We start from the raw sequence: 22773 nt of genomic DNA on the forward strand, positions 1-22773 counted from the left end.
TAAAATGTTGACAAAAAAATTGCAAATATTGTCCACCTCAGCACCATAGGATAGTCGGCGCCCACGTCAACAATTTTCGGCCAAAATTAGCTGGAAAGACTAAAATGGCAAATCATCAAATGGTTTAGGACTCAATTAATAGGTTTAGGATTTTTTTGCTAATTTCTCCGGATGGAATCATACAGACAAGAACGAAAACAGAGGTCCTCATCCTGGACAACTATAGAAAGCTTTTGTTTTTAGTTGGCATCATTATGGATCCAATAGATTCTTGATATGTGAGCGACTCGTTATTATTAAATCGACTAATTATTTTCTTTGGCATTTTAAAGAGCAAAATGCAATTCAAGGAGTTTGTATTTTTTTAGTTGGCATCATTAAGGATCTAATGGATTCTCGATATGTAGGCAACTCGTTGTTCTTGAACTCACTAATCATTCTCTTTCGAATTTAAAAGCTCTAAAATGCAATTCAAAGTGTAAATTCCTCTCTCTCAACCAAGCTAAAATGTCCACCCTGGGCAAGGCATTATACTGTGCTCGTCTGGACCTCTTGCGGACCTTGGCATCCCCAGATGTTAAGCCACAAAGGGGTAGAGGTAACTCCCATGCCTCAAGAAAGATACTGGCTAGAGTTTACACTCCATAAGATAAATGACCTAAGCAAGTCACCAAAAGATTTCATCTTTATCCTCAGTTAGACCTCAAGGTCACCAGGATATAAAACTTACAAAGGGTATTTCTTGTCTTTGGGAAAGACAAAGATACAAGGGGAATTGGAGGTGAGGTATGCGGGTATCGACACGTTAAAATAAGGAACGCATCCATGGAGCCCGCCTCATAGGATGTGGACAATCCGCGGAGGCCCTCTTAAGAATGAAAGCTCCCTTCCTTTGACGATGTTATCTCTTAATCTAACACCAAGGATTCAAGGAAAGTTTATAGTTAAGTGTTAAGAGGTTAAAATGTCAATCGATGGACATGAGAGATTCGGACTCTGATTGAAAGCCCGGCCCATCATCATCGGGAAAACAAAAAGGCGATAAAGTTCAAGCCAAAAGCTCCGGAATTTCTTACCGCAATCACCGTTGAAACGAAAAAAGAGAGAAAAAGGAAAAGACTCGTCAACAACCTCCAACAACCAAAAGCAAAGAGAAGAAAGAACCCACGATCTCTGTCTCTCTCTCTGGCCCTCTCTCTCTCTCTCTCTCGCTCTGTCGCTGGCACATTTCAAGAAACCGATTCTTGGAACATTCTCTTCGTTGACTTCTTGACCGTCACCAACCAATCCGAAACCCCATTACCCACGACGCCCCTCCAAGCTCACCATCCTCGCAGACCCTTCAAATCATTCCCCCCGCAGGACCATGGTCACACCTCAGAGCTTTTAATAAATGAAACCCGAAAAAAGCTCCCTCCTTTTACTATCTTTCCTTTTGCTCTGTTCCTCTCTTTAATCAGTGCACTCGTCCCGTGTGGACCATCATCTCTTCTTTTGCCTCGTCGACGTTTTCACTCCCCCACTCTGATTTTCACCTTTTCCTTCTCACTCTCTCTCTCTCTCTCTGCCTGCAGCGCCAGCAGCGGCATAATCATGACGGTCCATTATTAATTCTTGGTAATTCAAAAGTTGCTCCGCCAGAAATCGCTTTTCTGGCTTCTTGTTTCCATGATGGGTCCTTTTTCTTCGGGTTCTTTAAAGGATCTTGATCCTGCGCGAGAAGATCCACCTCTGCTGCTTCGGCAATGGCGGAGAACCCAGATGGTGTTTCGGACAAGCGTTGCTCCAAGGAGTACTGCCCGAGCCCGGAAGGCGATTTCGGGCCCGGCGGCACCGAAATGTCGGGTGCGAAGAAGGTGAATTTGAGGGTCGAGATCGATACTTCGCCGCCGTTTGGGTCGGTGAAGGAGGCGGTGACCCATTTTGAAGGAAGTGGATCTTGGTTCTCGCTCCACGGCCTTGGCCTTGGACTCAGACATTCTTATGTAAGTTCGCTTTAAGCGTGCTGTTTTTGTGTGATGATTGATCAAATCTTTTGTTAAGTACGCATTTAGTCTGTAGAGTGCTTTGCTCAGTTCGGGTTTAATCAGTCGATTGTTGTTGTTGTTTCTTTTTTGTGGGAAGTGTTTGCTTTGTTTCGAATTGGCATTAATGCTAAAGAAGCTTCTCCGCTAAAGTTCCAAAAAAATATTGGGCAATTGTTTCATACGAAACATAACCAGTGAGTTGCAGGTCCTGTAGTTGCTGGATACTTCAATTTCATGCATGGTCTGGTCGGTCATCTTTCTTAGGGAGTTGATAAGCAATGAGAACTTAATGCATAGTGTGGACTCGTAAGTAAGTTGTGGTCTTTCCCTCTTACAGATTAGTTCCATTAACTTACGCTATTATGGACGTGGATAATGTGCTGTAGATGCATTATCGGAAGCGGTTTGTTGTTTCATTTAATCAGATTCGCAATGCACAATTGTTTACGAGCAATTTCTTATGCACATTTTGTTTTATTACTAAGCAGTAGCTTCATTGAGCAGAACTGGAATTCCTAAAATGACATATTAATCCACGCACGTTGATCATATTTATCTGTACTGGTCCATGCATATGGAGTTCGCAGGGAAAGCCAAGCCAAGCGAAGTGCACATCATGTCCCCATATATTGGATTTCTTCAATGATTGCCAATACCTCTGAGCATTTTGTTGGCTCTTAAGTGGGAGTGCTAGCTGTAGCCATACATTAGTTGCTTTTATGCTGATAGTGTGCCGCAAATGCTATCGGTGTTCTTACTACAAAACAAGATAATGACGAGACAACTTGAATTTAACGAGAAGATTTAGGACACAGACTGTAGTTTCCCCACTTATAGTTAAGGACCCTGAATAAGAGCTAACTAGTTACTTAATTTGCATGTGAAGAGCTATATGGATCACTCGCTCCCTGCATTCTCGTATGTGAGAATTTTTTGCTAATGATATGAGCCTAAAGGACAGACTCAGCACCAAGATGAATTCAGTTGTTTCAGTTTTCAACCCAAGAAACAGACTGCTATATAAGCAATATAGCTGAGGGAACCTCAGCATGTTGAGGCCTCTTATAAGCTAAAATCTGCTTTTGGATAAAAAATCCATGTTTCTTTTCCTGCTGCCTGCAAGAGACGAAGCCTCTAATCTTTCATTTTATCGACGCACGAACACCCTTAACATGAAAATCTATCATAAGTATATACACCAGTGAGTTGGAGGTCTCACCTTCTAGAGCTATTTGCATTAAAGACTTTTACATATTGGACTCACTTCTACCATTTAAAATCATTTTTAGGCATAATGGAGATCATGATTGAAGTGCTTATGCCTGAAGTTGGTTGCTTATTGTGAAATCGTTCGTCACGGTGCTGAGATGGTGTGTGCCTGACACTTTCAAATAAGTTTCTTTTTGTGTTAATTTTATAATTATCTTCTCATATTATTTTGAAATGACCAACACTGTGGATCTCCATTAAGTCGTAATAAAGAGTTGCATGATGACACTAAAAGGTTATCACCATGGAAGTGAGCAGTGATTTTTTGGATCCTCTTGATGCAGTATGCCTTTTGCTATCTCCATGTTCTGTATGAAAAAGAACCCATTACAAGCAAGAATATAATGTTGACAATGCACTCTTTTTTTTTTTCTTGTGAACATACATAATCCATTCAATTTTCACCTTATAGAAGGAAATCCAGTTCTCTTTGCCAACCCTGCCTACTGCACGTGCTTTGCCTACACACAGTTGTGCAGCGAAACGACGATACTGGATCTTTATGACTTTTCATTTTGTATTGCCTGTTCTTAGCTTCAGGGAGTTGGAGAAGTTGACTTAAAGAAAGTGGAAGAACAGACACTAGAATTGGAGAAGAATCTGATTGTGAAAGAACTGGAAACACTTGATGTATTAGAAGAACTGGGAACAACCAAAAGGATTGTGGAAGATTTGAAGTGGCAGCTCCAGCATGAAGCGCTGAAATCCATGACAGTCCCTGAACCGCAAGAACGGATGCCAACTCCTATAAGTGAGGATATGAATAAGGAAAATCATAAGTATATTCTGAGCAATTGCGAGCAAGCCATGGGAACTTCCAGCCTGTGCCCTTCTCCATCTCCTGATTTAATCCTGATGGAGTTGAATCAAGCGAAGTTGAATCTGGGCAAAACCATACACGAGCTTGGGCTGATTCAAACATCCGTTGAATGTCTCAATAAGAAAATAAAGAAAGAGAAAGCCTTGCTCGAGAAAACCCGCCAGAGGCTGACATCAAAGCCGGCAGGGGCATCGTCTTTGAAGGAAGAACCAGAACGGCAAAGGATGAAGCCGCTATTGGTGGACGATGCTGACCTCTTTGGGAACTACAAAAATGTCATGGAATTACTTCCAGATGGGAATTACAGGCCTGAGCAATATAGCGAGGTGGATGAAGCTAGAGACTTTGGAGTATCAAGAGCTGTTCCGTCAGTCCAGCAGATGAATGCTAGCAAGAAGACCGCTGAGATGAGATTAATTGCAGCCAGAAAGATGGAGGAAGCAGCTAGGGCTGCAGAGGCGGTTGCACTTGCCGAGATAAAGGCTTTATCAAACAATGAAGGGTCGTTTAACTTCCTCCTTCCTGAGCCAGACAATGCAATCTCGTTCTTGGAAAGGCCATCTCCTTTCAACTCTAAGACTCAGAACGGAGTGAAGGCACAAACGAAATATATGGGAGAGGCCCTGTCCCAAAATGATGGGGCCAATACTCCCAAGGTTGCTATTCTAAAGAAGTTAGAGGACGCAACAGAAGAAGTCAAATTCAGTCAGCAGGCCCTGGAAGAGGCTCTAAACAGAGTGGAGATTGCAAACAAAAAGCAACTCGCAGCTGGTGAGGCTCTGCGGAAATGGACACCAAAGCATGATCAGAGGGGAGCGGGACCTGCTAAGAGAGTGAATCTCTCCAATCCGTCTGATCATCCACGAAATTCACCGCTCGTAGACATGCGCAGGCCGGATCTTGCTGATGAGGAACCAAAACCTGTTTTGAGGCCCACAGTTTCGATGCGGGACGTTCTGAGCAGGAAGCAAGTGCTGCCAGAAGAATATGTGGCAAGAAGACAGAGCGAAGGCCAAAGGGTTGCTTTAAGTCAAATGCTTAATGAACTGAGAGAAGATCTAACATTCCCATCCAAGGCTGAAGGGAACCGTCAAAAGCAGTTCCTAGCGCAGCGCAAGAAGTTCGGTTTCATACATATCTCGCTGCCCTTGACAAAACATAACAAGAAAAATGTGCAACCTTCGGACTTACGTTGATGTCCTTAGTTGGTCCGTAGATTCTGCTCTGCTCTGTGTGTTCTAGTGTGTGGTTGTCCTCCTTTGCGACTCATGGTTTTTTGCTATGTTTGTTAGTGTTGATTGTGTGAATCCAGGGTCTTATTTCGTCATCCATATTCATGAATGAGTTGTGATGATTTTTCGTTGATGTGTTGGGCTGTCAGACAGGACTATATATAGTGTAATCTTAATATCAGATTCAGTATAGTGAAGATTTAAGCTTTATTAATTCGGTGTAGTGTTGTAGCTGCTTGAGAAGATGCCTAGTGCCAGTTTTAACTGATATAAAACTGTGGCTCTGTTTTTCCCAAAACAAAGGGTCATCTCATAATGTTTCCTGTGGCATCAATCCACAAAATGGATGAACCAGAGTCATTTTTTAACCGAAACTCACCATCAAAAAAAGCAAAAGGAGATAGAACAAATCCAAACAAATTGGTTAGGGTTAATATTACGAAAAATCCCAAATTGATGTACTTTCGATAAATTTACCTCAAACTAAAATTCAATCCGGTACACATGCGACAAATTTACTCCAAACTAATTTTTGGGTCACAAAAAATTCTAAAATGGTACACGAGTGACACATTTACTCTTATTTAGCTTTCGTCAAATTTACTGTGAAATTGTTACACCGAATAACACATGACAATAACTCAGTTGATTTAGCAAGTTCACGTGGAATTTCATAACTCTCTTTTTTTGTTTCTTCAATTAGCCATAATTTGAAAACAAATAGGGTTCATCCACTCTCTTCCTTAGAGCACTGTGATTCTTTGTCTTCCTCTTCATCGAGCATTGTCCTTCATTGTCCTCTTCGTCTTCGTATTTAGCATCGGAACTAATTTGAGCACAATTTTATTTGTGATAATCTTCTTGTCTTCGATTTGTTTTTTTGGGCTTGTTTGGCTAACTCATCCAAATCACCAAAGTGGCTGTTTAACGGCTTTCAATTGGAAGTGGTTCGAAGAGAAGCGCGTCATCTTCCAATTCTATCTACGACGTTCGTCGGAAGACGTTCTAGGGTTTTTCGTGCTCGGAGAAAAATAGAGAATAATCCCTATTTGTTTTCAAATCGGGCCAATTAAAATAAACAAACAGAAAGAGTTATGAATTTCCTTGTGTACTTTACCACATTAAATGAGTTATTACTATGTGTCATCCAGTTTAACAATTTTACATTAAAATTTGACAGAGACTAATTGAAGGGTAAATGTGTCATACGTGTACCGGTTTGAGATTTTTGGTGATCTAAAAATCAATTTAAGATAAATTTATTACAAGAGTATCGTTTTGGGTTTTTCGTTGTATTAATCCGTACGGTTATTTTTCCTCAAAACTCTTGATGTGCCATTTTCCTTGCAAAGCAAGCGCCACGCATCGAACGTTTGCTTCCCTGGCGCTGTCGTGTCCCATGCTGGTTAGCCAGGTGGAACTTCGCCAAAAGAAAGAAAGAGAGAACATGTCACCGCGCGAAAAGCTTTTCGCTCTTTCAAATTAACTTTTTGCGGTCCCGCGCAAGACTGTAGTTCGCGAGTTTCAATTCTTGGGGCATTTTCTTTGGACTTGCCCATTCGGCTCGCCTGGTTGGAGAACAGAGATTTTGTCCGTGGCCCACGGAATGATCTAAGTAATTAATTTGATCATTCTTTCGTTTGGATCATCAATTCGTCGAGACCCATTTGTTGGGATAAGCGCGAAGTGCCACCACTGATCGAAAAGAAAAGCCGAAGTTGGAAAGCTTTTTTGGAGAGGAGCACCAAGAAGCTCGAACTGAGCACGTCAATGGCGAGAACCAGGAAAAGGGTTCACGCGACTCGTCGTGGTGCTGATGGTAGCGCATTCGAGAAATGGTATGCGCAGAGCCCGAGTCATTTTGGACGTACATTGATTCTTTCTCTCTCTTTTTTCTTTGGGTGTTGTTTGAATGTTTGTGTGTTGATGCAGCGACAATTGTGGGGCGTCGGTGGCAATCGCTCTTGCCGACATGCATGAGTGCGAGGAACCCAAGAAGGAAGTGAAGAGATTCAGAGGGTTCTGTGGCATTCTAAAGAGTAACTATGTTGGGGAAGAGAGCACCGCCGATCAGCCCAGATCGGCATTTTGCTTCTTCATGTAATGTCTCGAGCCTCTGTTTGCTTTCATACTCTTGTGTTCTTAATACAATGTCTGTGCTCTTTCGTTTGGGCTATCAAATTTTATGCTTTGAGCGTCTTCTTACCTTGCCGAAGTTATTCAGAACGATGGGAGAGGGCATGGGCATTTATGATCTTGCCATTTGCTATATTTGCACGTGGATACCAGGCATATTTGCTTGCAATTTATTAGGGCCAGACACAGATGTTCCTCCATGATTGTCCTCTTTCGTCGAACGAATAAAGTCGTATTTATCAGGTGTGATGGTTCGTCAGGGAAAGCTTTCTTAGGAACAGAGAGGGTGTACATTCAATCGACATCGAAAGAGAGGGATTCGAAACATGGAAGAACATGTCCGTGGAGGTAGCTGCAAGCCTGCAAATGATACCTTCTTTTAGTCCTGTCAGTCTATCCGTGTGTCAATCAACTGGGTTCATGGTTTTAATTCAGGAGAGGCAACCATACATCATTCAGGAGCGAAAGGTAAACTCAGTTTACCAGGAAGCTTTGCTTCGAGAGATAAATGATGCATCTGAGGTAATGTATACTTCTTGATAGATTCTGTTCATCGCTACATCATTTGGCCTCCGCTTTGCTAGTCGACATTTTCTATCTTCCATGTGGTTTTGCACCTATCGGCGATAAGTCGTCATATTCAGTCGAAAGATTAAGCAGCTTAGTTCTCGGAGTAAATGGTATTGTGGAGGAAAAAGTACGGTGTAGTTCCGAGAAAGACTGCGCGATTTTGAGGCGACTTGATTTTCGCAAAGTTTAGTGAACTGTCATCTTACTTTACAACTCTGACAAATGCGAGGGAGTGTTATCACGACTGGTATGTCGTGCTTTTCAGTATCGGTGGACTTTCCTGATCCTGAAGATGATGAGACATTGTGACTGTTTTCTCTAGAATCTCCACCTCGATGATTGATATATACTTTTGAGGCTACTACGAGCTCCAAAATGCTGCTTGAATGTTCTGCAGATGGACGATGAGGCGGACTCTGCTATGGTTGGGAAGTTCGATCTGGTTCGTGAATTTTCTTATGCTCACTTAAGCACAGAACTCATCTTCTTTCCCAAGCATATGCCTTTACAACATCCTTTTCGTAATCAGTCACAGTTCTATGAAGACTTTGAAGACGACGACGACGACGACTCTGGTAGCTTCGAAGCACTCCCTAGCTTCACCACCTATGAATGGTAATTCTTCACTATATTCACTGGCATGAAGCCAACACATGTGAATCTCCGGACTTCCCGTTCGCGTACTGCTTTTACCTACATTCTCTTTAATCAGCTACTAATTTCGCGAAACTCTCTTTGACAGCAGGCGAATGGTCCGCTCGTGGGTCGTTAAGAAACCCGAATCTGAAGATTGACAGCTGCTTCGAAGGTTATCGATCTGGTCGACTTACTAATGACGGTGTTCTTAAATGAGGATACTGCAGAATTTTGGCGAACTCACCGTGTTCAGTGAAGGCGAGTCATTTTGGCTATTGTAAAGAAACATAGTTGTCCATAGTGTTATCAGTCAGGAAGTTTTTCCACTCAAACATGGACTCGCTGATCTAACCCATGAATGATCAAACTCAGTGCTAAATCGGTGCTCCATTTCCTACTGTCAAAGTTTGCAGATAAATGCATCTTAGTGGGAAGGGTTCATTGTGTTTCCAGTTCGGGTTACAAGCCCGAATTGAATCGTAACAACACCCAATGTTTTCAGCTATTACCTGAACTGAAATGGAGCCCGACGCGAAAAATTCCAAAATTTTCGGTTCGGATAGGACCGGTTCGTTTCGGACCGGCCGTTTTTTGACACCCCCACATATTACCAAAAAGAGGACACGTTCATGCATCTTCCCAACTAGTCCATGAAAATTAATCTGCGTAATCATCGGTCAAATGATTCGCATGACAGGATGAGTCTTAGCCCAATGACATGGATATTCAATTACGTGCTCATTTTCCTTCTTTCCTTTGTCCATCACGTTACGTGTCAAAAAAAAAAGAAAACAAAAAGAAGAAGCAGCATTTTAATGCACCGATCGAGGATGTATAACGCTTTAATCACGATGCCCACGTGACATGCATCCCCCCGTTCGATTTTGCGTGCAATGTCAAAGAAATTAACGTTTCATAATTAACACGTGTCCTCACCTAATGTAATTATCGCTATAATCTAATCACGTGCTCTTGTGGCGCACCATCTAGGGGTGTGCAACCGGACCGAGTTTACCCGGGAACCGGACCGGCCCACCCGAAAAATAGGTCCGGGAACCGGTTCTTGTTTGAACCGGTCCGGGAACCAGTTCTATATTTTTGGAACCGGTCCGGTTTCCGAGTCTAGGTGAAAACCCACCCGGACCGGTTTTTAGAACCGGTTTGAAGTTACAGTAAAAACCCTAAATCAGACTCTCAATTCTCAGCCTCACTTCTCAGTCTCGAGTCTTGACTCTCTTCTTGCCCTTTTTAGTAAAAACCCACCCGCAAGAGCTCGTCGCCGCGGCTTGGCTCATCGCCGCGGCTACTCGCCGCTCGTCGCCCACGGGGTGCTCGCCGCTCGTCGCCCGCGGGGTGCTCGCCGCTCGTCGCCGCGGCTTGGCTCGTCGCCGCAGCTGCTCGCCGCTCGTCACCACGGGGTGCTCGCAGCTCGTCGCCGCGGGGTGCTCGCCGCTCGTCGCCCGCGGGGGGCTCGCCGCTCGTCGCCGCAGTTTATAGTCTTATGCTTGCAAACGGGTTTATAGTCTTATGCTTGCAATTTCGCAATGCTGTTGCTCAATACACCCGGTGAGAGCTGAGTTCAAGAAAAGTTCTAATTTTTTGCACAAAGCAAGTCCCTTTTTCATGTTAATGAAAAGTAGGAAGGATCGGTGATGTGGTCAAGTTCAAACCTCAGGGACCCGCATTCTCCTTTCCTTATGATGAAGACTTGAAATCTTTTACCTTTAAACTGAAAGATGACATCTTTTAGCGTTTGCCGGTGGCATAAAGTCAACGTTTGTAGATAGGCAACACCTGCGTTTTACATTTTCTTCACAGTAGACATGTATGCTTTATGGGAGTAGCTGTTGGAGGATGCAGTCTGAAAGTTGGAGTCAACTTTTCAGATTTCCTACTTATTGTTTGAGCCATTGTTCTTTCATCCTGATTATCTATTTTGTTTTACTCTTGCTATGATGTGAGAAAAGTTAAGATAGATAAGAAAAGATTATTGAAGCTGGAGTTTTGATTATGGGTATTTGCTTAGCTTGATTGCCTATTTAGCGCGACATCAAACATAACTTCTGCAAACAGTACAAGTTGTGTTGTGAGCAAATTACCAGGTCAAGTTTCAAATGGTTGACTTAATTTTTGAAGATCTTTGGAATAACTGATTCTTCTCATGCAATCGTCTTAGTGGTCAGCTAAATGAGATGTAATTAGGTCGCTCTGTGCCACTTGGTTTTGGACATCCGCATGATTTTGGAAATAAAATAGAGTTAATCATTTTTCTTGTGCCCATTTACTGTTTTTCATTTGCTGCTATGATTAAACAAGGGTAATAGTGAAGTCATTCAAACTTGATACTGGTCATCGTTAATAAATTTAGACTTTAAGCTTGGATGGAATTGTAATATGAAGCAGATTATGTTATGGTTAATGTGGATGTCCATATAGCCGTAGAGTTCTTAGCACATGTCAATCTCAGCGAGCGGATCTTCTCTTTTTTAACTTTGTCACGATGCTGATGAAAGTGAGGAGCCCACGCAGTCCACTAGTGCAATTGCTCATGGTGAGGACTTTTTTGTTCTGATGACATCATTATTATATCTTTTGATAGTTTTTCGAAATTTTGAGCTTGGTTATACCATGCCCATGGTGGTTGATTGGTGTATATAATTTTTCTGAATAGTTATTTTTGTTGAGAGGGTGGAATAATTATTGGCACTAATGCTTATATTGCATCACTGAAGTGGCTTACTGCCAAATTTTGTGCGCTTGTGTACTTAGAGCGTCTTATGCTTTTACCTAATCTTTAACACTGTCGATTTGATGCTGGAGGACAAGTGTGATATACTTTGGGACCTCTTTGTGGATTGTTTATTTTGCTTCGAATTTCTGTAACCAAGAAAAGAAAAAAAAACAGGTTACTAGGTAGACTCTGAAACCGAACCGGAAAAACAGGGTAGGTTCCAAAACAGGTTCTAGGGAAAATAGGGTAGGTTCCAGGTCTGGACCCTACCCACCCTAGAACCGATCACCCCTAGCTAGTCATGGCCACGGTTCAGGAACCGGCGGTTCCGGTTCATGACCACGTATGAACTGGAACCGGAACCGCAAGGGGGCGGTTCCGATTCCGGTTCCGATTCGAAACCGGCGGTTCCGGGCCGGTTTCGGTTCCGGCCGGTTCCTTATTTAAAAATTAATAAAATAATTATAAAATAAAAATTGCAGGCCTGGTCCTCTGTCGATCGTCGCTCGGGCTTCGCGGCCTTGGCCACGGTGGCGAAGGCGGCGTTCAAGGCTGCGAGGAGATGAAGCGGGAGACGGGGGTGGCGGCGAGGGGGAGAAGGAGGGGGCCGGGAGGGGGACGGGGACGGGGATGGGGATGGGGACAGGGAGGAGGAGCGGGGGCTCCTCCTCCTCCGGGGTCGGGAGGAGGGGAGGAGGAGGGGGCGTCGGCGTCGGTAGCTGCGGCCATGGGGGGGCGGCGGCGGCGGGGGTTAGATCTGGGGAGACGGGGGGCGGGCGGAGGAGAAAAGGGGAGGAGGCGCAGGGTAGCGAGGGGGAAGGAGGAGGCGGCGTCGGCGTCGGCGTCGGCGTCGGCGGCTGCGGCCATGGGTGGGGGCGACGGCGGCGGGGGTTAGATCTGGGAAAACAGGGGCGAGCCGCGAGCGGAGGAGAAGAAGAAGAAGAAGAAGAAGAAGAAGAAGGAGAAGGAGAAGAAGAAGATGCAGAGCAACAGAGCACGTGAGAGAGAGAGAGGGGGGACTAAAAAGTCTAAAATGATTTTCTCACCACACACGACAGCAGCAAATTTTTTTTTTTTTTGAACCGGGCCCGGAACCGCCGGTTCTGGGCCAGTTCCAAAATTATTGGAACTGGAACCGGGCCCGTAGGTCACGGGCCGGTTCGGAACCGCGGGCCCGGTCAACGGGCCGGTCCCGGGTTTGACCGGGCCGGTTCCGGGCCAAAACCGGCCCGTGGCCGTGACTACCCCTAGCGCCATCGTTACACAAGATATCGGAAGAAGGAAAAGCTTTTTCCCTTTTTTTTCCTCACGTCACGTGTTTATCCACATGTACGGTCCGTGACCCGGCATGACGTGGCGAGCTCCTCCTATATTTTTCTTTTTCCTTTTCCTTCTCGCGCGGCGAAAAAATAATCGAAACTATTTTCTCGTGAAAAGCTCGAAGCATCGCGGAGCACAGAGAGAGCGCGTCATCGTCTTCTTCGATGAAATCCTGAGCTCCATCGTCTCTGCGAGAATCGCTCCGATGGAGTCCTCCTGCAATTTCGCGAGCTCCTCTTCCCTGCTGCTCCCTCCGAAGCCGATCTCGAAGCTATCGCAACACAAGTCCCCCTTCGAGCTCAATTTCTCCGTGCGTTCGCCTCGCCCCCTTTCTTCTGGCGTCCCGTCGAGTCCGGTTCTCACTTTTCCCGTCTATTGGCGATTCGTTTATTAGCTTCCTTCTTGCTTTTTTGTTGTGGCAGAAATGGAAGCCGAAGGGGGGCCGGTGCCGGCATCGCTCGGTGGTTCGAAGCGCCTGCGGCGGCGGCGGCGGCGGCGGCTACGGCGGCGGCTCCGAAGATAGCGCCTCCGTTAATGGCTTCGCGGTTGCGCCTAACAGGCTCTTCATGCAGGAGGTAAGCTAGTCCGTTGCTTTGAATTTGAGGCCTTTTTTTAGGTTAATTTTTGGGGTGCATCTGTTCCTAAGTTACGGGATTTTTAATAGAGAAGCTGAGCTCGTTCTAGTTATCTGCAAAGAGAGAAAGAAACTGAGTTCGTTCTGTGCTGTGCTTGTAGTTATGGTATATTCTTCTCCTAATTATGAGGAAGAAATAGAAAAAAAGATTCTGAGCTCCTTCTGTGTTGTGCTTATGATACTGCTGTATTTCTTTGTTTGGGAAAATTCACATAAATGGGTCGTCGTCTTATGTGCTTGTATTAGCTTGTAATGAATTGAAAGTTAACTCGAACAATCTTCTGTTGTTCTTTTTCTGATGCTCGCGGGCTTGTTTTGCATATTTGTTTGGCCAAAATTGTTGGATTTTTGGGGGCCTAGAGCAATTTTATTGGTCAGCACAAAGTTGGTGGATTGTTTGGGTGCCTAGAGCACTGTTCTTGATTTTTTCGGTGTGTAGGCGCAAGTACGCCGGTAAGTGTGTTTTGATTTGTTTGTTTGATTTTGTGGTTATCAGGCAATCGGAGCGGAGTATGGGGAGGGTTTTGAGACGTTTAGAACGGATGGCCCTCTGAAGATGGATGTGGTAGCATTCTCTTGCTTATTTTGTCAACCTGTGTCTCTATTTTGTGACTGTTTTGGGTTTTGATGAGCTTTCTCTATGTTTCATGGGCTGCCTTCCTGTGGTAGGATTTTCTAAATGACAGACTACAAGAAGGGTTTCTTCAACGTATACGATATGCGATGAAACCAGATGAAGCTTACGGGCTTATTTTCTCCTGGGACAATGTGGTGGTAACGCTTTTTGACTCCAGCCTTGTACATCTATTATATTTTTAAGATGCTGAATTGATTTGCTTTGGGGTGTGATTGGTCAGAATCAGATATGTGGAGCTTTTCGGTTCACCATTGATTTCTGAATGAATGCTTTCTGGTAACTTGCAAACTGATTAATTTTCTATTGCCAATTCTTCTTTATGATAAAAAGTCCCAAAAGTGAAGGTAAACAAATGGACTCCATATATCAAACACTAAAAACTGACGATTTCATACAGTTGCGTACCTTAGGTGATTAATATCTCAGTAGTTAAAGTTGTAAGTTATAACTTTCTCCAATACTTATTCAAGTTCTTATGTATTGCACTCCAATATCAGGTAGATACCCAGTCTCTGAAGTTGAAAGCATGGAAGCAGCTGGCCATCGAAGAGGGTATGTGTTACTTTCCCACCAGTATGCCCTAAAAACTGTCAGTAGAATAACTTGAGTGTAGGCATGAAGTATCTCTTGGTCATAAATTTGGAATACCATTGGTTAATCATGAGGACTTATCTTCGTGCCTGAAATGGAAGTTCTTAACAAGTTTAAGCAGCAAAGTTTGGGGTTCATGCTCTAACTTCATGGTTCTTCTCTTTCCTTATATGTATATCGAGAAATATGCTTAAGTAAGGCTTTTGGATTGATTCTGTTAGATTGTCAACCTGTCAATGAGAACTTTCACTACTCCTAGAATCACAGGATTGGTAGTGATAGGATTTAATGCAAAATCTGAGTGAGAAATTTTTGTGGTATCTTTTACTTCTACAAGCCATCGACAGAAATCAAAATCTTTGATTGATGATCAAAATGAAAAACAATTATTCTAGAACACAGGATGCTGCTTTTAAGAATCTTATGAAGCAGGTGAAATGAAAATTTCAAAACGTAGTTCATTGGTTTTCGTTTTTCAGGCAAGGAATTACCTGAGGACATCCGATTACAAAAGCTCATGCTTCATGCAGGTGCTGATCACGTTCTACATAAGGTTTGCAATCACGGTCTCTTTTGGTATTCTTTATCTTCTTGTTGCCTTGGATGAGATGCATCTTTGCCCTCTACTTATCTACATTAGTATGGGAATGAAGAAGGGGAAAAGAGATTCGATATATCTTACGTGCTTGTGCTTGAAGAAATTGCTGAACTGTGCTCTTTTCTCCTTGTACACCTTTGTAGCAAAATGGGGCACCTATTCATCTAGCTAAAATAGGTTGAAACTTTAAAGGGTCAGTGTTGCAATAGTCTGTTGAATTTTTTTATCATACGAGACTAGTGATTGAACATTTTCAAATATATCAGCTCCCCTTACAAATGGGATGCCCATTTGGATTTGAAATTTTTTACCCTTTAGTTACCGGAATCTTTGATTCAAATCATGATTACCTTTGACAACTCCTGTGCAAAGTCCTTTTTTGCCTTTGAAGCTGTTGTTTCTAGAGGATTTTTATGTTTCATATTCCAAGATGGCGGTTCGTAACAAGTGTTGACAAATTCTCAGGTTTTGCTGTGGGATGAAGAAAGTGAGGAAGATAGATTAAAGTCGAGGCTTGCCCAGTTATATTATGATAATCTTCTTGAAGTGAGAGCAAGTTATTGATTTTATTGACACATTTGTCTCCATGACCATGAGTTAATCGCGATATGATTGACATGTTTTGGCATCCAGCTAAGAGAACCTATGGAGGGACTTAAAGAATGGATGGATGCAGTCCATACGGCTCGCGTCCCTTGTGCTATTGTTTCTAGTCTGGATCGGAAAACTATGATTGAGGCACTCGACCGCATGAAGCTAGCCAAGTATTTTCAGGTAGGCAATGGCCTTGTAGCATTTGTTTCTTTTGATGGCGCCATTAAGTGTGATAATCACGAACTTGAGCTTTAACAGCAAATTTGTCATTTTTCTCGTGAGCTCCAAAGGCTGTGTGACATTCTATGGCTTTCGCTAGTTTCATTATTATCTGTCCACTTAAAGCCCCAGTACAGGAGCACTGTAGAAAAGGTCCCAAAAAAAAAAAAAATGCAGAAAGAGCAGCATTCTCAATACAAAGCAGGAAAACTCAATACTGAATTTATCATTCTTACAGCAGTTATTCTCTCTATCATCTACAGGCAGTAGTTACAGAAGAAGATGGCATGGAGTCGATAGCTCATAGATTTCTTTCAGCTGCTTTGAAGGTGCGTTAAGACATCCCCAGTCTACTTTTACAGCATTTGGTTGATTCTAGGTATGGAACTCACGGTATTTTTTGCTTTGGGTGAGCTGTTATGAGATTGTTACATTACTCATGAGAATTGTTAGAAAGCCAACTCAAAAATTTAAATTAATAGAATGAGGGAGAGTACACGAATATAAGGTCCCACCCCTTTGAGGTGCAAGCCAGATAAGGAGCTGTGCAAATGGGGAGCCGCACATGCAATGTAAATTGTTGAGGAATCTGATTCCGAAACGTAATCTAAATGTTTAAACCGACAGGTGGAAGGAGACTACATGAATGTAAGGCCCATCGAAACACTATAAACAAACAGTATGGGATATTTTAACAAATATGATGGACTTCTTAAGGGGTTTCGGTGGAACTTTAGGAAGTCGATCTTCTTATAATCCATTCTATTTGTTGCAGCTGGACCGCAAACCATCAAAGTGTATAGTATTCGAAGGTGACCCCAGAGGCGTAACTGCTGCTCACAACTGTACGATGATGGCCATTGCCTTAATAGGTGCTCACCCAGCGTATGTATCCATTCGATTTCATAGCCATTTCTCCGCCTCCTCCATTTCTCTTCCTGCTTCTATCTTTGGATTGGAAAGAGCATAAACATAAGACAATGAGTTTCGGAAGTTGATCGCTGTGAGGCTGTGCAGGTATGATTTGGAGCAGGCAGATCTTGCTGTCGCCAGCTTCAATGAGCTTTCAGTGATTAACCTCCGCAGATTATTCGCCAACAAGGGATCCACTTTCATGGACTTACAAAAGCAGTTTGCAGAGAGAGAACATCCCAAAAGGAAACTCACTGTGGAGGATCCAATTTTTTGATTCGTTTGTCTAGATATCATTCTGTAATTAAGCAAACCATCCTCTATGTACCCATTTCTACGTTAAATTTTCTTTATATTTTCTTTGTCAGATGGAAAAAATATGTCAGTCTTTACTCTTTCTGGCTCGTGTATCTCAAAGTTCAGCTAACAGTTACAGCGCATTTGCTTCTGTAACAATATAGGGAATAGGGATTGTCATCAGTCTATCTAGATCAAAATTGGGTTACGATTCCTCTTTGTTGATTCGAACTCAACCATAGACGTGACGAGCATACTTGATATCATAGTGCTGGTGCGGTTGACTTTCTTCAGATCGAGGATTTCATATTCGCTGATAATCCTCTAGTAAGCCGCATTAAGAGATAAGTTCGATTGTCTTCTGGAGAGGCAGATATAGACGAAAGCTTGAAAATGAGCACAAGGTTGTCCTGTTTTGCTTTACAAAATCAATTGGTAAATCAATGTGACTAGGCACTGAAAAGTTCAAGTGGCCCGTGTCTTCCTTGACAAAAATGATACGGGAGTAGTTTACTTACCCATGTGGGTTTTTCATCGACAGAAAAAAAAGATGAGAAGGTAAACGGTGCTGGCAATCCCCTCTGAGCGTTACTATAAGGATGTTATATCCGCTATAGAAGGTTCAATTAAAATGATAATTATTCTGCACCATCTTCGGTCTGCAGAGGGCTGAGATTGGCGAGCCCGACTTCATAGCTTCAACAAGAAAATGCGGCTTTAGTTGATAAACTTAAAAGGATGCTATTTTCCTCAGATGATTTCATCATGTGGAGACGCGTTCGATGCTCATTGTGAGCGAGCCTATAAATGACTCATGTTGCGTTGCCTAGTTGGACATATCTCGTGTGGAGAGATTTCCTAATTGCTAAATCTTGATAAGGTTGTGGCAACGGGCTTGCCAGCTATAAACCTTTGGGAGTAGCAAGTGTAGGATCTTAACAGCAAGAGGGAATCGCGAGCACTGATTGCCTCTCCCCGTACCGTATTTTCAAGCTAAACAACTTATCATTATTTTACACATATTTAAATGTCTATAATTGAAAGTTATTTATTTTTTCTCATGTGACAATCGAAGAAACTAACATGATTAGGAGGACCATGTAAAGTATCTCTCTTTCGTTTCACATACTAAGCATTCGAAACTCGGATTATTAAGAACTTGCCATAAAAATCTATGGATGCTGCAGAAACAATGGATCATGCCTGATTAGTATTTAACAGATATTTTGGCAATTTAACTCATAGGTCCTCGGGGTTAACTTCATCTCTATAAGGGATAATGACACAGACAGTCTCTGAACTTTAGTTCAATGTGCAATGTGGTTCATGAGCTTTTAATTTGTTCGATATAGTCCATAAACTTTAGCTTAATATTCAATGTGGTCCCTGAACTTTTACTTTGTACAATGTGGTATCTAGACTTTTGGTATATATTCAATATAGTCTTTGAACCATATGAAAATGTTCAATATAATCCTTCAATTAATTCAAGTTTAGGTACTACATTGAACATTTTCATATAGTTCATGGGCTAAATTAAACATGTACCGAAAGTTCAGAAACCACATTGAACATTAAGCTAAAGTTTAGAAACTACATTACATAAATTAAAAGTTCATTGACTATATTACGGATTAGGCCAAAATTTATGGACTATTCGTGCCATTTCTTTCTTTTTTTTCGAACAAAAAAAAAACTCTTGCAGTTTTTCGAGGCGAGGAAGCTAGTGGGACCAACCCCGAGATGTTCGAAAGCTGACATGGCAAGAACGAGGATGCTTGCTGGATCTGTCGAAATTACGCTTCTGGATATGGAGCCCCCCCTTCCCCTTATCTTATCGTCCTCAAATCCCTCCATTCCATTTACGATGAAGCTGATGATGATGATGGTGGTGATGGCGATGGCGGCAATGAACTGCGCACTCGGGTCCTGCTGATTCTTGTACGCGGTCAACCAACATGTCTTGCTTCCATTGCTACAGCTCCTCGACAATGGCTTCTTCGTCACCTGTCTACACCACCCAAACAAGATCCTCGCCCTCTTCCTTCGTTCTCGTCCCCAATTCAAGACCCAAGAGCAGAGTCGCCTGCGCTCTCGGAGGTAACACCCATTTGATTTCCTTCTCTCTCTCCGTAATTGCACTGTGATTCAGATGGAACTCTTCTTTTGGTTTGATGGCTGAAACCTATGTATGAGAAATATACAGAAGAAGCGAAATTTCAAGTCTTTTTGTCTGTCCCGAGAGCCCCAGCTCTGATCTTGGTGACTGAAATCTAAAACCTCCATTTGGGTTACCGGGCAGCTGATAAATATTGATTTTTGGCAATGTAATGTCAATGCCATAAGTGGTACGCTTTCAAGAAAGTCAATGGATGCCTATTCGGATAATTCAGCTGCTTGTTGTACTTTTTTCTCGGGTATTCTCTTCGAAATGTAAATTGTATCCGTTTAATCTGAGGGATTTTGCATTTCGTGGCACCTGCGGATGTAATTTGACATGAACGGGATTTATGGATTGCATTTTAGTACACCGGTAGGTTCTTCTAGGGTGGGATAGATATGCTAGATGCCTGATCATTTTATTGATTCTTGGAAATAGTTATGTCTGATGCACAATGATACGAAATTACTTGCAGGGATTGTGGCAGAACCAATGGCAGCTACATGCGTTTCCGAGCCGTTATTGCTTAATGCTGTTCGTGGAAAAGAGGTAGAAAGACCTCCGGTTTGGCTCATGAGACAAGCGGGGAGGTACATGAAGGCAGGTCTATCTTTACTCGAATCTCTGTTTCTGCAGCAGTTTTGTTTTTTGCAGTCTACTGATTCTGTCTCCGTTTGTGACTTTCGGGGGTTGCTCGAGTTCCCATTTCTTGGTATTTCCTGTCTTTACTTAGTGAAATTTGCTTGAGCAGCGTCTGGCAGTAGCAACCTAAATTTTATGCAAACTCCTGACCAGGAAATGCTGATAAATTCTCGAGGGAAAATGAGATAATCATAAACTCGTTTGTGTGCTTCGACCGAGTGAAAATTATGATCAACTCTGCTGAGAGTTGTAATGTACTTCCACATCTCTTTCTCCTGCTCAGACTTGCATTACCGGTTGTGTTATCGAGAGCACTTTACTCTGAAATGGTTTTCTCTGTCACTGTTGCCAATTCTCTTGTATTGCTGGTTCTCTTGTATGCATCGGATATTTGCTTCTACCGATTCTATATTCTTTCCCAGTGTCTAACTTGTTTCACTTTGCTGAAAATTACTTGTTACAGAGTTACCAAAATATCTGTGAGAGGTATCCCTCCTTTCGTGAAAGATCTGAGAATGTTGACCTTGTAGTGGAAATATCCTTGCAGCCATGGAATGTCTTTAAGCCTGACGGGGTAAGTATCTCCGAAGAATGTTTCCCTACATTTTCTGCATAGAATTTGTCGGGTCGTAAGTGTGTGCGCTACGTTTCTCCTCTGGTGAGAATATCCTTCTTAAATACTGTTCTGCTGTTAAGCTTAGATGAGCTCTATCAGAAAGGGATACTTTCATGCTTGGCCATGCTAGTAAAATTTAAGCCAAATATTTGTAATTTGGTCAATATAACCTTGAAAATGAGATGCAACCACATTGAACTGTAAATTACAATATTTTCAGTGAATCACAACCGTTCAACTCAAAAGGAAAAGTTGTGACGCGCTTAAGTTGACTGCTTAGTTTAATGCAAAGCTAACTTTCAGCTTTACAATTGACTAGATTTTTTCTGTGAAAGAGTGCAGTGTTCATAACTAGAATCTATACCGTCTTGTGATGTGTCATTTCTCTATCTTCCTATACTTACATACTGATATATATTCATTCGTGTAGGTTATTTTGTTCTCGGACATTCTCACCCCTCTTACAGGGATGAATATACCATTTGACATTGTCAAAGGTAAGGGTCCTATCATCTTCAATCCGGTACAGACAATTGCTGATGTCGATCAAGTAAGAGAATTTACTCCTGAAGATTCAGTGCCGTATGTGAGAGAAGCATTGAAGATTTTGCGAAAAGAGGTCTCTGTCTGCATTTCTTAGAATTTATCCGCATCTTTGTGATCTATCTTTGTGCTTGTTTACCTATTTGAAACTTGTCACTGCATTGCGGTGCTATGCATTTGATATAGTTGCCCCATGTTTTATGCATGAGACCAAATTGTTTGACAATAATGCAAGAGTTAGTTTTAAAAAGGTCAATCTTTAACAAAGACTTTGCTATGCTTGCCATGAATACTTAGTCATACTATTTACTACCAAAATGATCGCAGTAACCAAGGAGATATTCCAAACTTCGTACACATATATCGATGGGAAAAAGGCTTCAGCGAAAAACCAGTAGAATTATTGGTGTTGGCTGTTAAGTTCGCTTCAACTGTTTCATTCACGATACCACTTCTCTTCATGATAACTTCTATGTGCATGACACAACCAAAATACAGACTATAATATAACAAAATATATGTGTTAGACTTAACTGATTTTGAGGAAACCAATCCGCATTGGAATTGTTGGGCTATGGTAACCAAGTGTATGATTTGCAGGTGGACAATGAAGCAGCTGTCTTGGGTTTTGTCGGTGCTCCTTTTACTTTAGCATCTTATGTAATAGAAGGTGGTTCATCAAAGAACTTCACAAAGATAAAGAAATTAGCTTTCTCGCAACCCAAGGTAGTCATGGGATATTTCTTTTACCTTTATAATTTACTTGAGCTCAGTGCTTTGCGAGACGGCTGCATTTGCAATTCCACCACACTCAGTTTAATGAGATTTTTGGCACTAGTGATCAGATTGACAGAATTTTGTGTCAGGTACTACATGCATTACTTGAGAAATTTGCAACCTCCATGGAGAAGTACATCAAGTTCCAAGCTGACAGTGGAGCTCAGGCTGTTCAGATCTTTGATTCATGGGCCACAGAGCTCAGTCCCGTAGATTTTGAGGAGTTCAGCTTGCCTTACTTGAAGCAAATTGTGGATTCTGTGAAGCAAAGCCATCCAAATCTCCCTCTAATTCTTTATGCTAGTGGATCTGGCGGCTTGCTCGAGAGGCTAGCCTTGACAGGCGTTGACGTTGTCAGCTTGGATTGGACAGTCGACATGGCAGAAGGTAGGAGGCGACTGGGAGCTGACGTGGCCGTCCAGGGAAACGTGGACCCGGGGGTCCTCTTTGGATCAAAGGAGTTCATTACCAAGCGGATACATGATACTGTGAGGAAAGCTGGTAAAGGGAAACATATCTTGAATCTTGGTCATGGCATTAAAGTAGGTACACCGGAGGAAAATGTTGCTCACTTTTTTGAAGTTGCGAAAGATATTCGATATTAGCAGCCAATGTGAGATAGCAACCCTTCTTACTGATCATGGTGCTGTTCTGCTCTTCATTTTCAATCTTCTTTGTTTCTTTGGATGTAGTCTGTAATCTCTAGCTGTCCATTTGGGGAAGTGATAATCATATCGAGGACAAATGCAATTTGTACAATTCTTTTTGGGGGAGAAAGTAGATGAATCGCATAAGTAAGATCCCATCTACC

General features: G+C 42.5%; 4 protein-coding genes across 7 annotated transcripts; all 4 read left to right on the top strand.

Annotated features, from left to right (window-relative positions):
* Positions 1-1167: 1167 nt before the first annotated feature.
* Positions 1168-5562, top strand: LOC115684865 (WEB family protein At2g40480). Of its 3 annotated transcripts, none has more exons than XM_056308515.1 (2): positions 1168-1985; positions 3837-5562. In XM_056308515.1, exons 1-2 carry the CDS (start codon positions 1746-1748, stop codon positions 5310-5312), a joined length of 1716 nt encoding a protein of 571 aa, XP_056164490.1. In that variant the 5' UTR covers positions 1168-1745; the 3' UTR covers positions 5313-5562. The 3 variants fall into 3 exon arrangements, with proteins under 3 accessions (XP_056164490.1, XP_056164489.1, XP_056164491.1); XM_056308514.1 differs by having other exon boundaries at positions 1170-1985; positions 3831-5562; XM_056308516.1 differs by lacking the exon at positions 1168-1985 and adding an exon at positions 2077-3579.
* A 1366-nt stretch (positions 5563-6928) lies between these two features.
* On the top strand, positions 6929-9084 carry LOC115684869 (uncharacterized). 2 transcript variants are annotated; one of them, XM_056308845.1, is made up of 7 exons: positions 6929-7186; positions 7281-7448; positions 7745-7832; positions 7920-8006; positions 8452-8496; positions 8590-8669; positions 8800-9084. In XM_056308845.1, exons 1-7 carry the CDS (start codon positions 7119-7121, stop codon positions 8846-8848), a joined length of 585 nt encoding a protein of 194 aa, XP_056164820.1. In that variant the 5' UTR covers positions 6929-7118; the 3' UTR covers positions 8849-9084. The 2 variants fall into 2 exon arrangements, with proteins under 2 accessions (XP_056164820.1, XP_030465663.1); XM_030609803.2 differs by having other exon boundaries at positions 8452-8669.
* A 3741-nt stretch (positions 9085-12825) lies between these two features.
* On the top strand, positions 12826-17293 carry LOC115684868 (5-amino-6-(5-phospho-D-ribitylamino)uracil phosphatase, chloroplastic). Its single transcript, XM_030609802.2, has 11 exons — positions 12826-13051; positions 13164-13316; positions 13872-13940; positions 14045-14149; positions 14510-14564; positions 15083-15156; positions 15667-15747; positions 15835-15975; positions 16278-16343; positions 16790-16899; positions 17032-17293. Exons 1-11 carry the CDS (start codon positions 12947-12949, stop codon positions 17201-17203), a joined length of 1131 nt encoding a protein of 376 aa, XP_030465662.1. The 5' UTR covers positions 12826-12946; the 3' UTR covers positions 17204-17293.
* Positions 17294-19027: 1734 nt separating this feature from the next.
* Positions 19028-22760, top strand: LOC115684867 (uroporphyrinogen decarboxylase). Its single transcript, XM_030609801.2, has 6 exons — positions 19028-19323; positions 19860-19984; positions 20490-20600; positions 21073-21261; positions 21786-21911; positions 22052-22760. The coding sequence occupies exons 1-6, from the start codon at positions 19182-19184 to the stop codon at positions 22565-22567; spliced, it is 1209 nt and encodes a 402-aa protein (XP_030465661.1). The 5' UTR covers positions 19028-19181; the 3' UTR covers positions 22568-22760.
* The last annotated feature ends 13 nt before the right edge of the window (positions 22761-22773 follow it).

The sequence above is a fragment of the Syzygium oleosum genome, unplaced genomic scaffold (assembly GCF_021117445.2).
Source record: "Syzygium oleosum isolate NSW1041296 unplaced genomic scaffold, Sole_v2.1 Sole_v2.02, whole genome shotgun sequence".
In the NCBI taxonomy this organism is placed as follows: domain Eukaryota; kingdom Viridiplantae; phylum Streptophyta; class Magnoliopsida; order Myrtales; family Myrtaceae; genus Syzygium; species Syzygium oleosum.

What these genes read in the sequence shown, in the direction of transcription:
- LOC115684865 (XM_056308514.1), top strand. Translation starts at nt 1,746, where the DNA reads ATGGCGGAGAACCCAGATGGTGTTTCGGACAAGCGTTGCTCCAAGGAG. An exon ending in TTGGACTCAGACATTCTTAT is followed by an intron (nt 1,986 to 3,830) that starts GTAAGTTCGCTT and finishes GCCTGTTCTTAG; the next exon opens with CTTCAGGGAGTTGGAGAAGT.
- LOC115684869 (XM_030609803.2), top strand. Translation starts at nt 7,119, where the DNA reads ATGGCGAGAACCAGGAAAAGGGTTCACGCGACTCGTCGTGGTGCTGAT. An exon ending in GGTAGCGCATTCGAGAAATG is followed by an intron (nt 7,187 to 7,280) that starts GTATGCGCAGAG and finishes GTGTTGATGCAG; the next exon opens with CGACAATTGTGGGGCGTCGG. An exon ending in GGAAGAACATGTCCGTGGAG is followed by an intron (nt 7,833 to 7,919) that starts GTAGCTGCAAGC and finishes GTTTTAATTCAG; the next exon opens with GAGAGGCAACCATACATCAT.
- LOC115684868 (XM_030609802.2), top strand. Translation starts at nt 12,947, where the DNA reads ATGGAGTCCTCCTGCAATTTCGCGAGCTCCTCTTCCCTGCTGCTCCCT. An exon ending in GCAGCTGGCCATCGAAGAGG is followed by an intron (nt 14,565 to 15,082) that starts GTATGTGTTACT and finishes TTCGTTTTTCAG; the next exon opens with GCAAGGAATTACCTGAGGAC. An exon ending in AGCTAGCCAAGTATTTTCAG is followed by an intron (nt 15,976 to 16,277) that starts GTAGGCAATGGC and finishes TATCATCTACAG; the next exon opens with GCAGTAGTTACAGAAGAAGA.
- LOC115684867 (XM_030609801.2), top strand. Translation starts at nt 19,182, where the DNA reads ATGTCTTGCTTCCATTGCTACAGCTCCTCGACAATGGCTTCTTCGTCA. An exon ending in AGTCGCCTGCGCTCTCGGAG is followed by an intron (nt 19,324 to 19,859) that starts GTAACACCCATT and finishes AATTACTTGCAG; the next exon opens with GGATTGTGGCAGAACCAATG. An exon ending in TGAAGATTTTGCGAAAAGAG is followed by an intron (nt 21,262 to 21,785) that starts GTCTCTGTCTGC and finishes TATGATTTGCAG; the next exon opens with GTGGACAATGAAGCAGCTGT.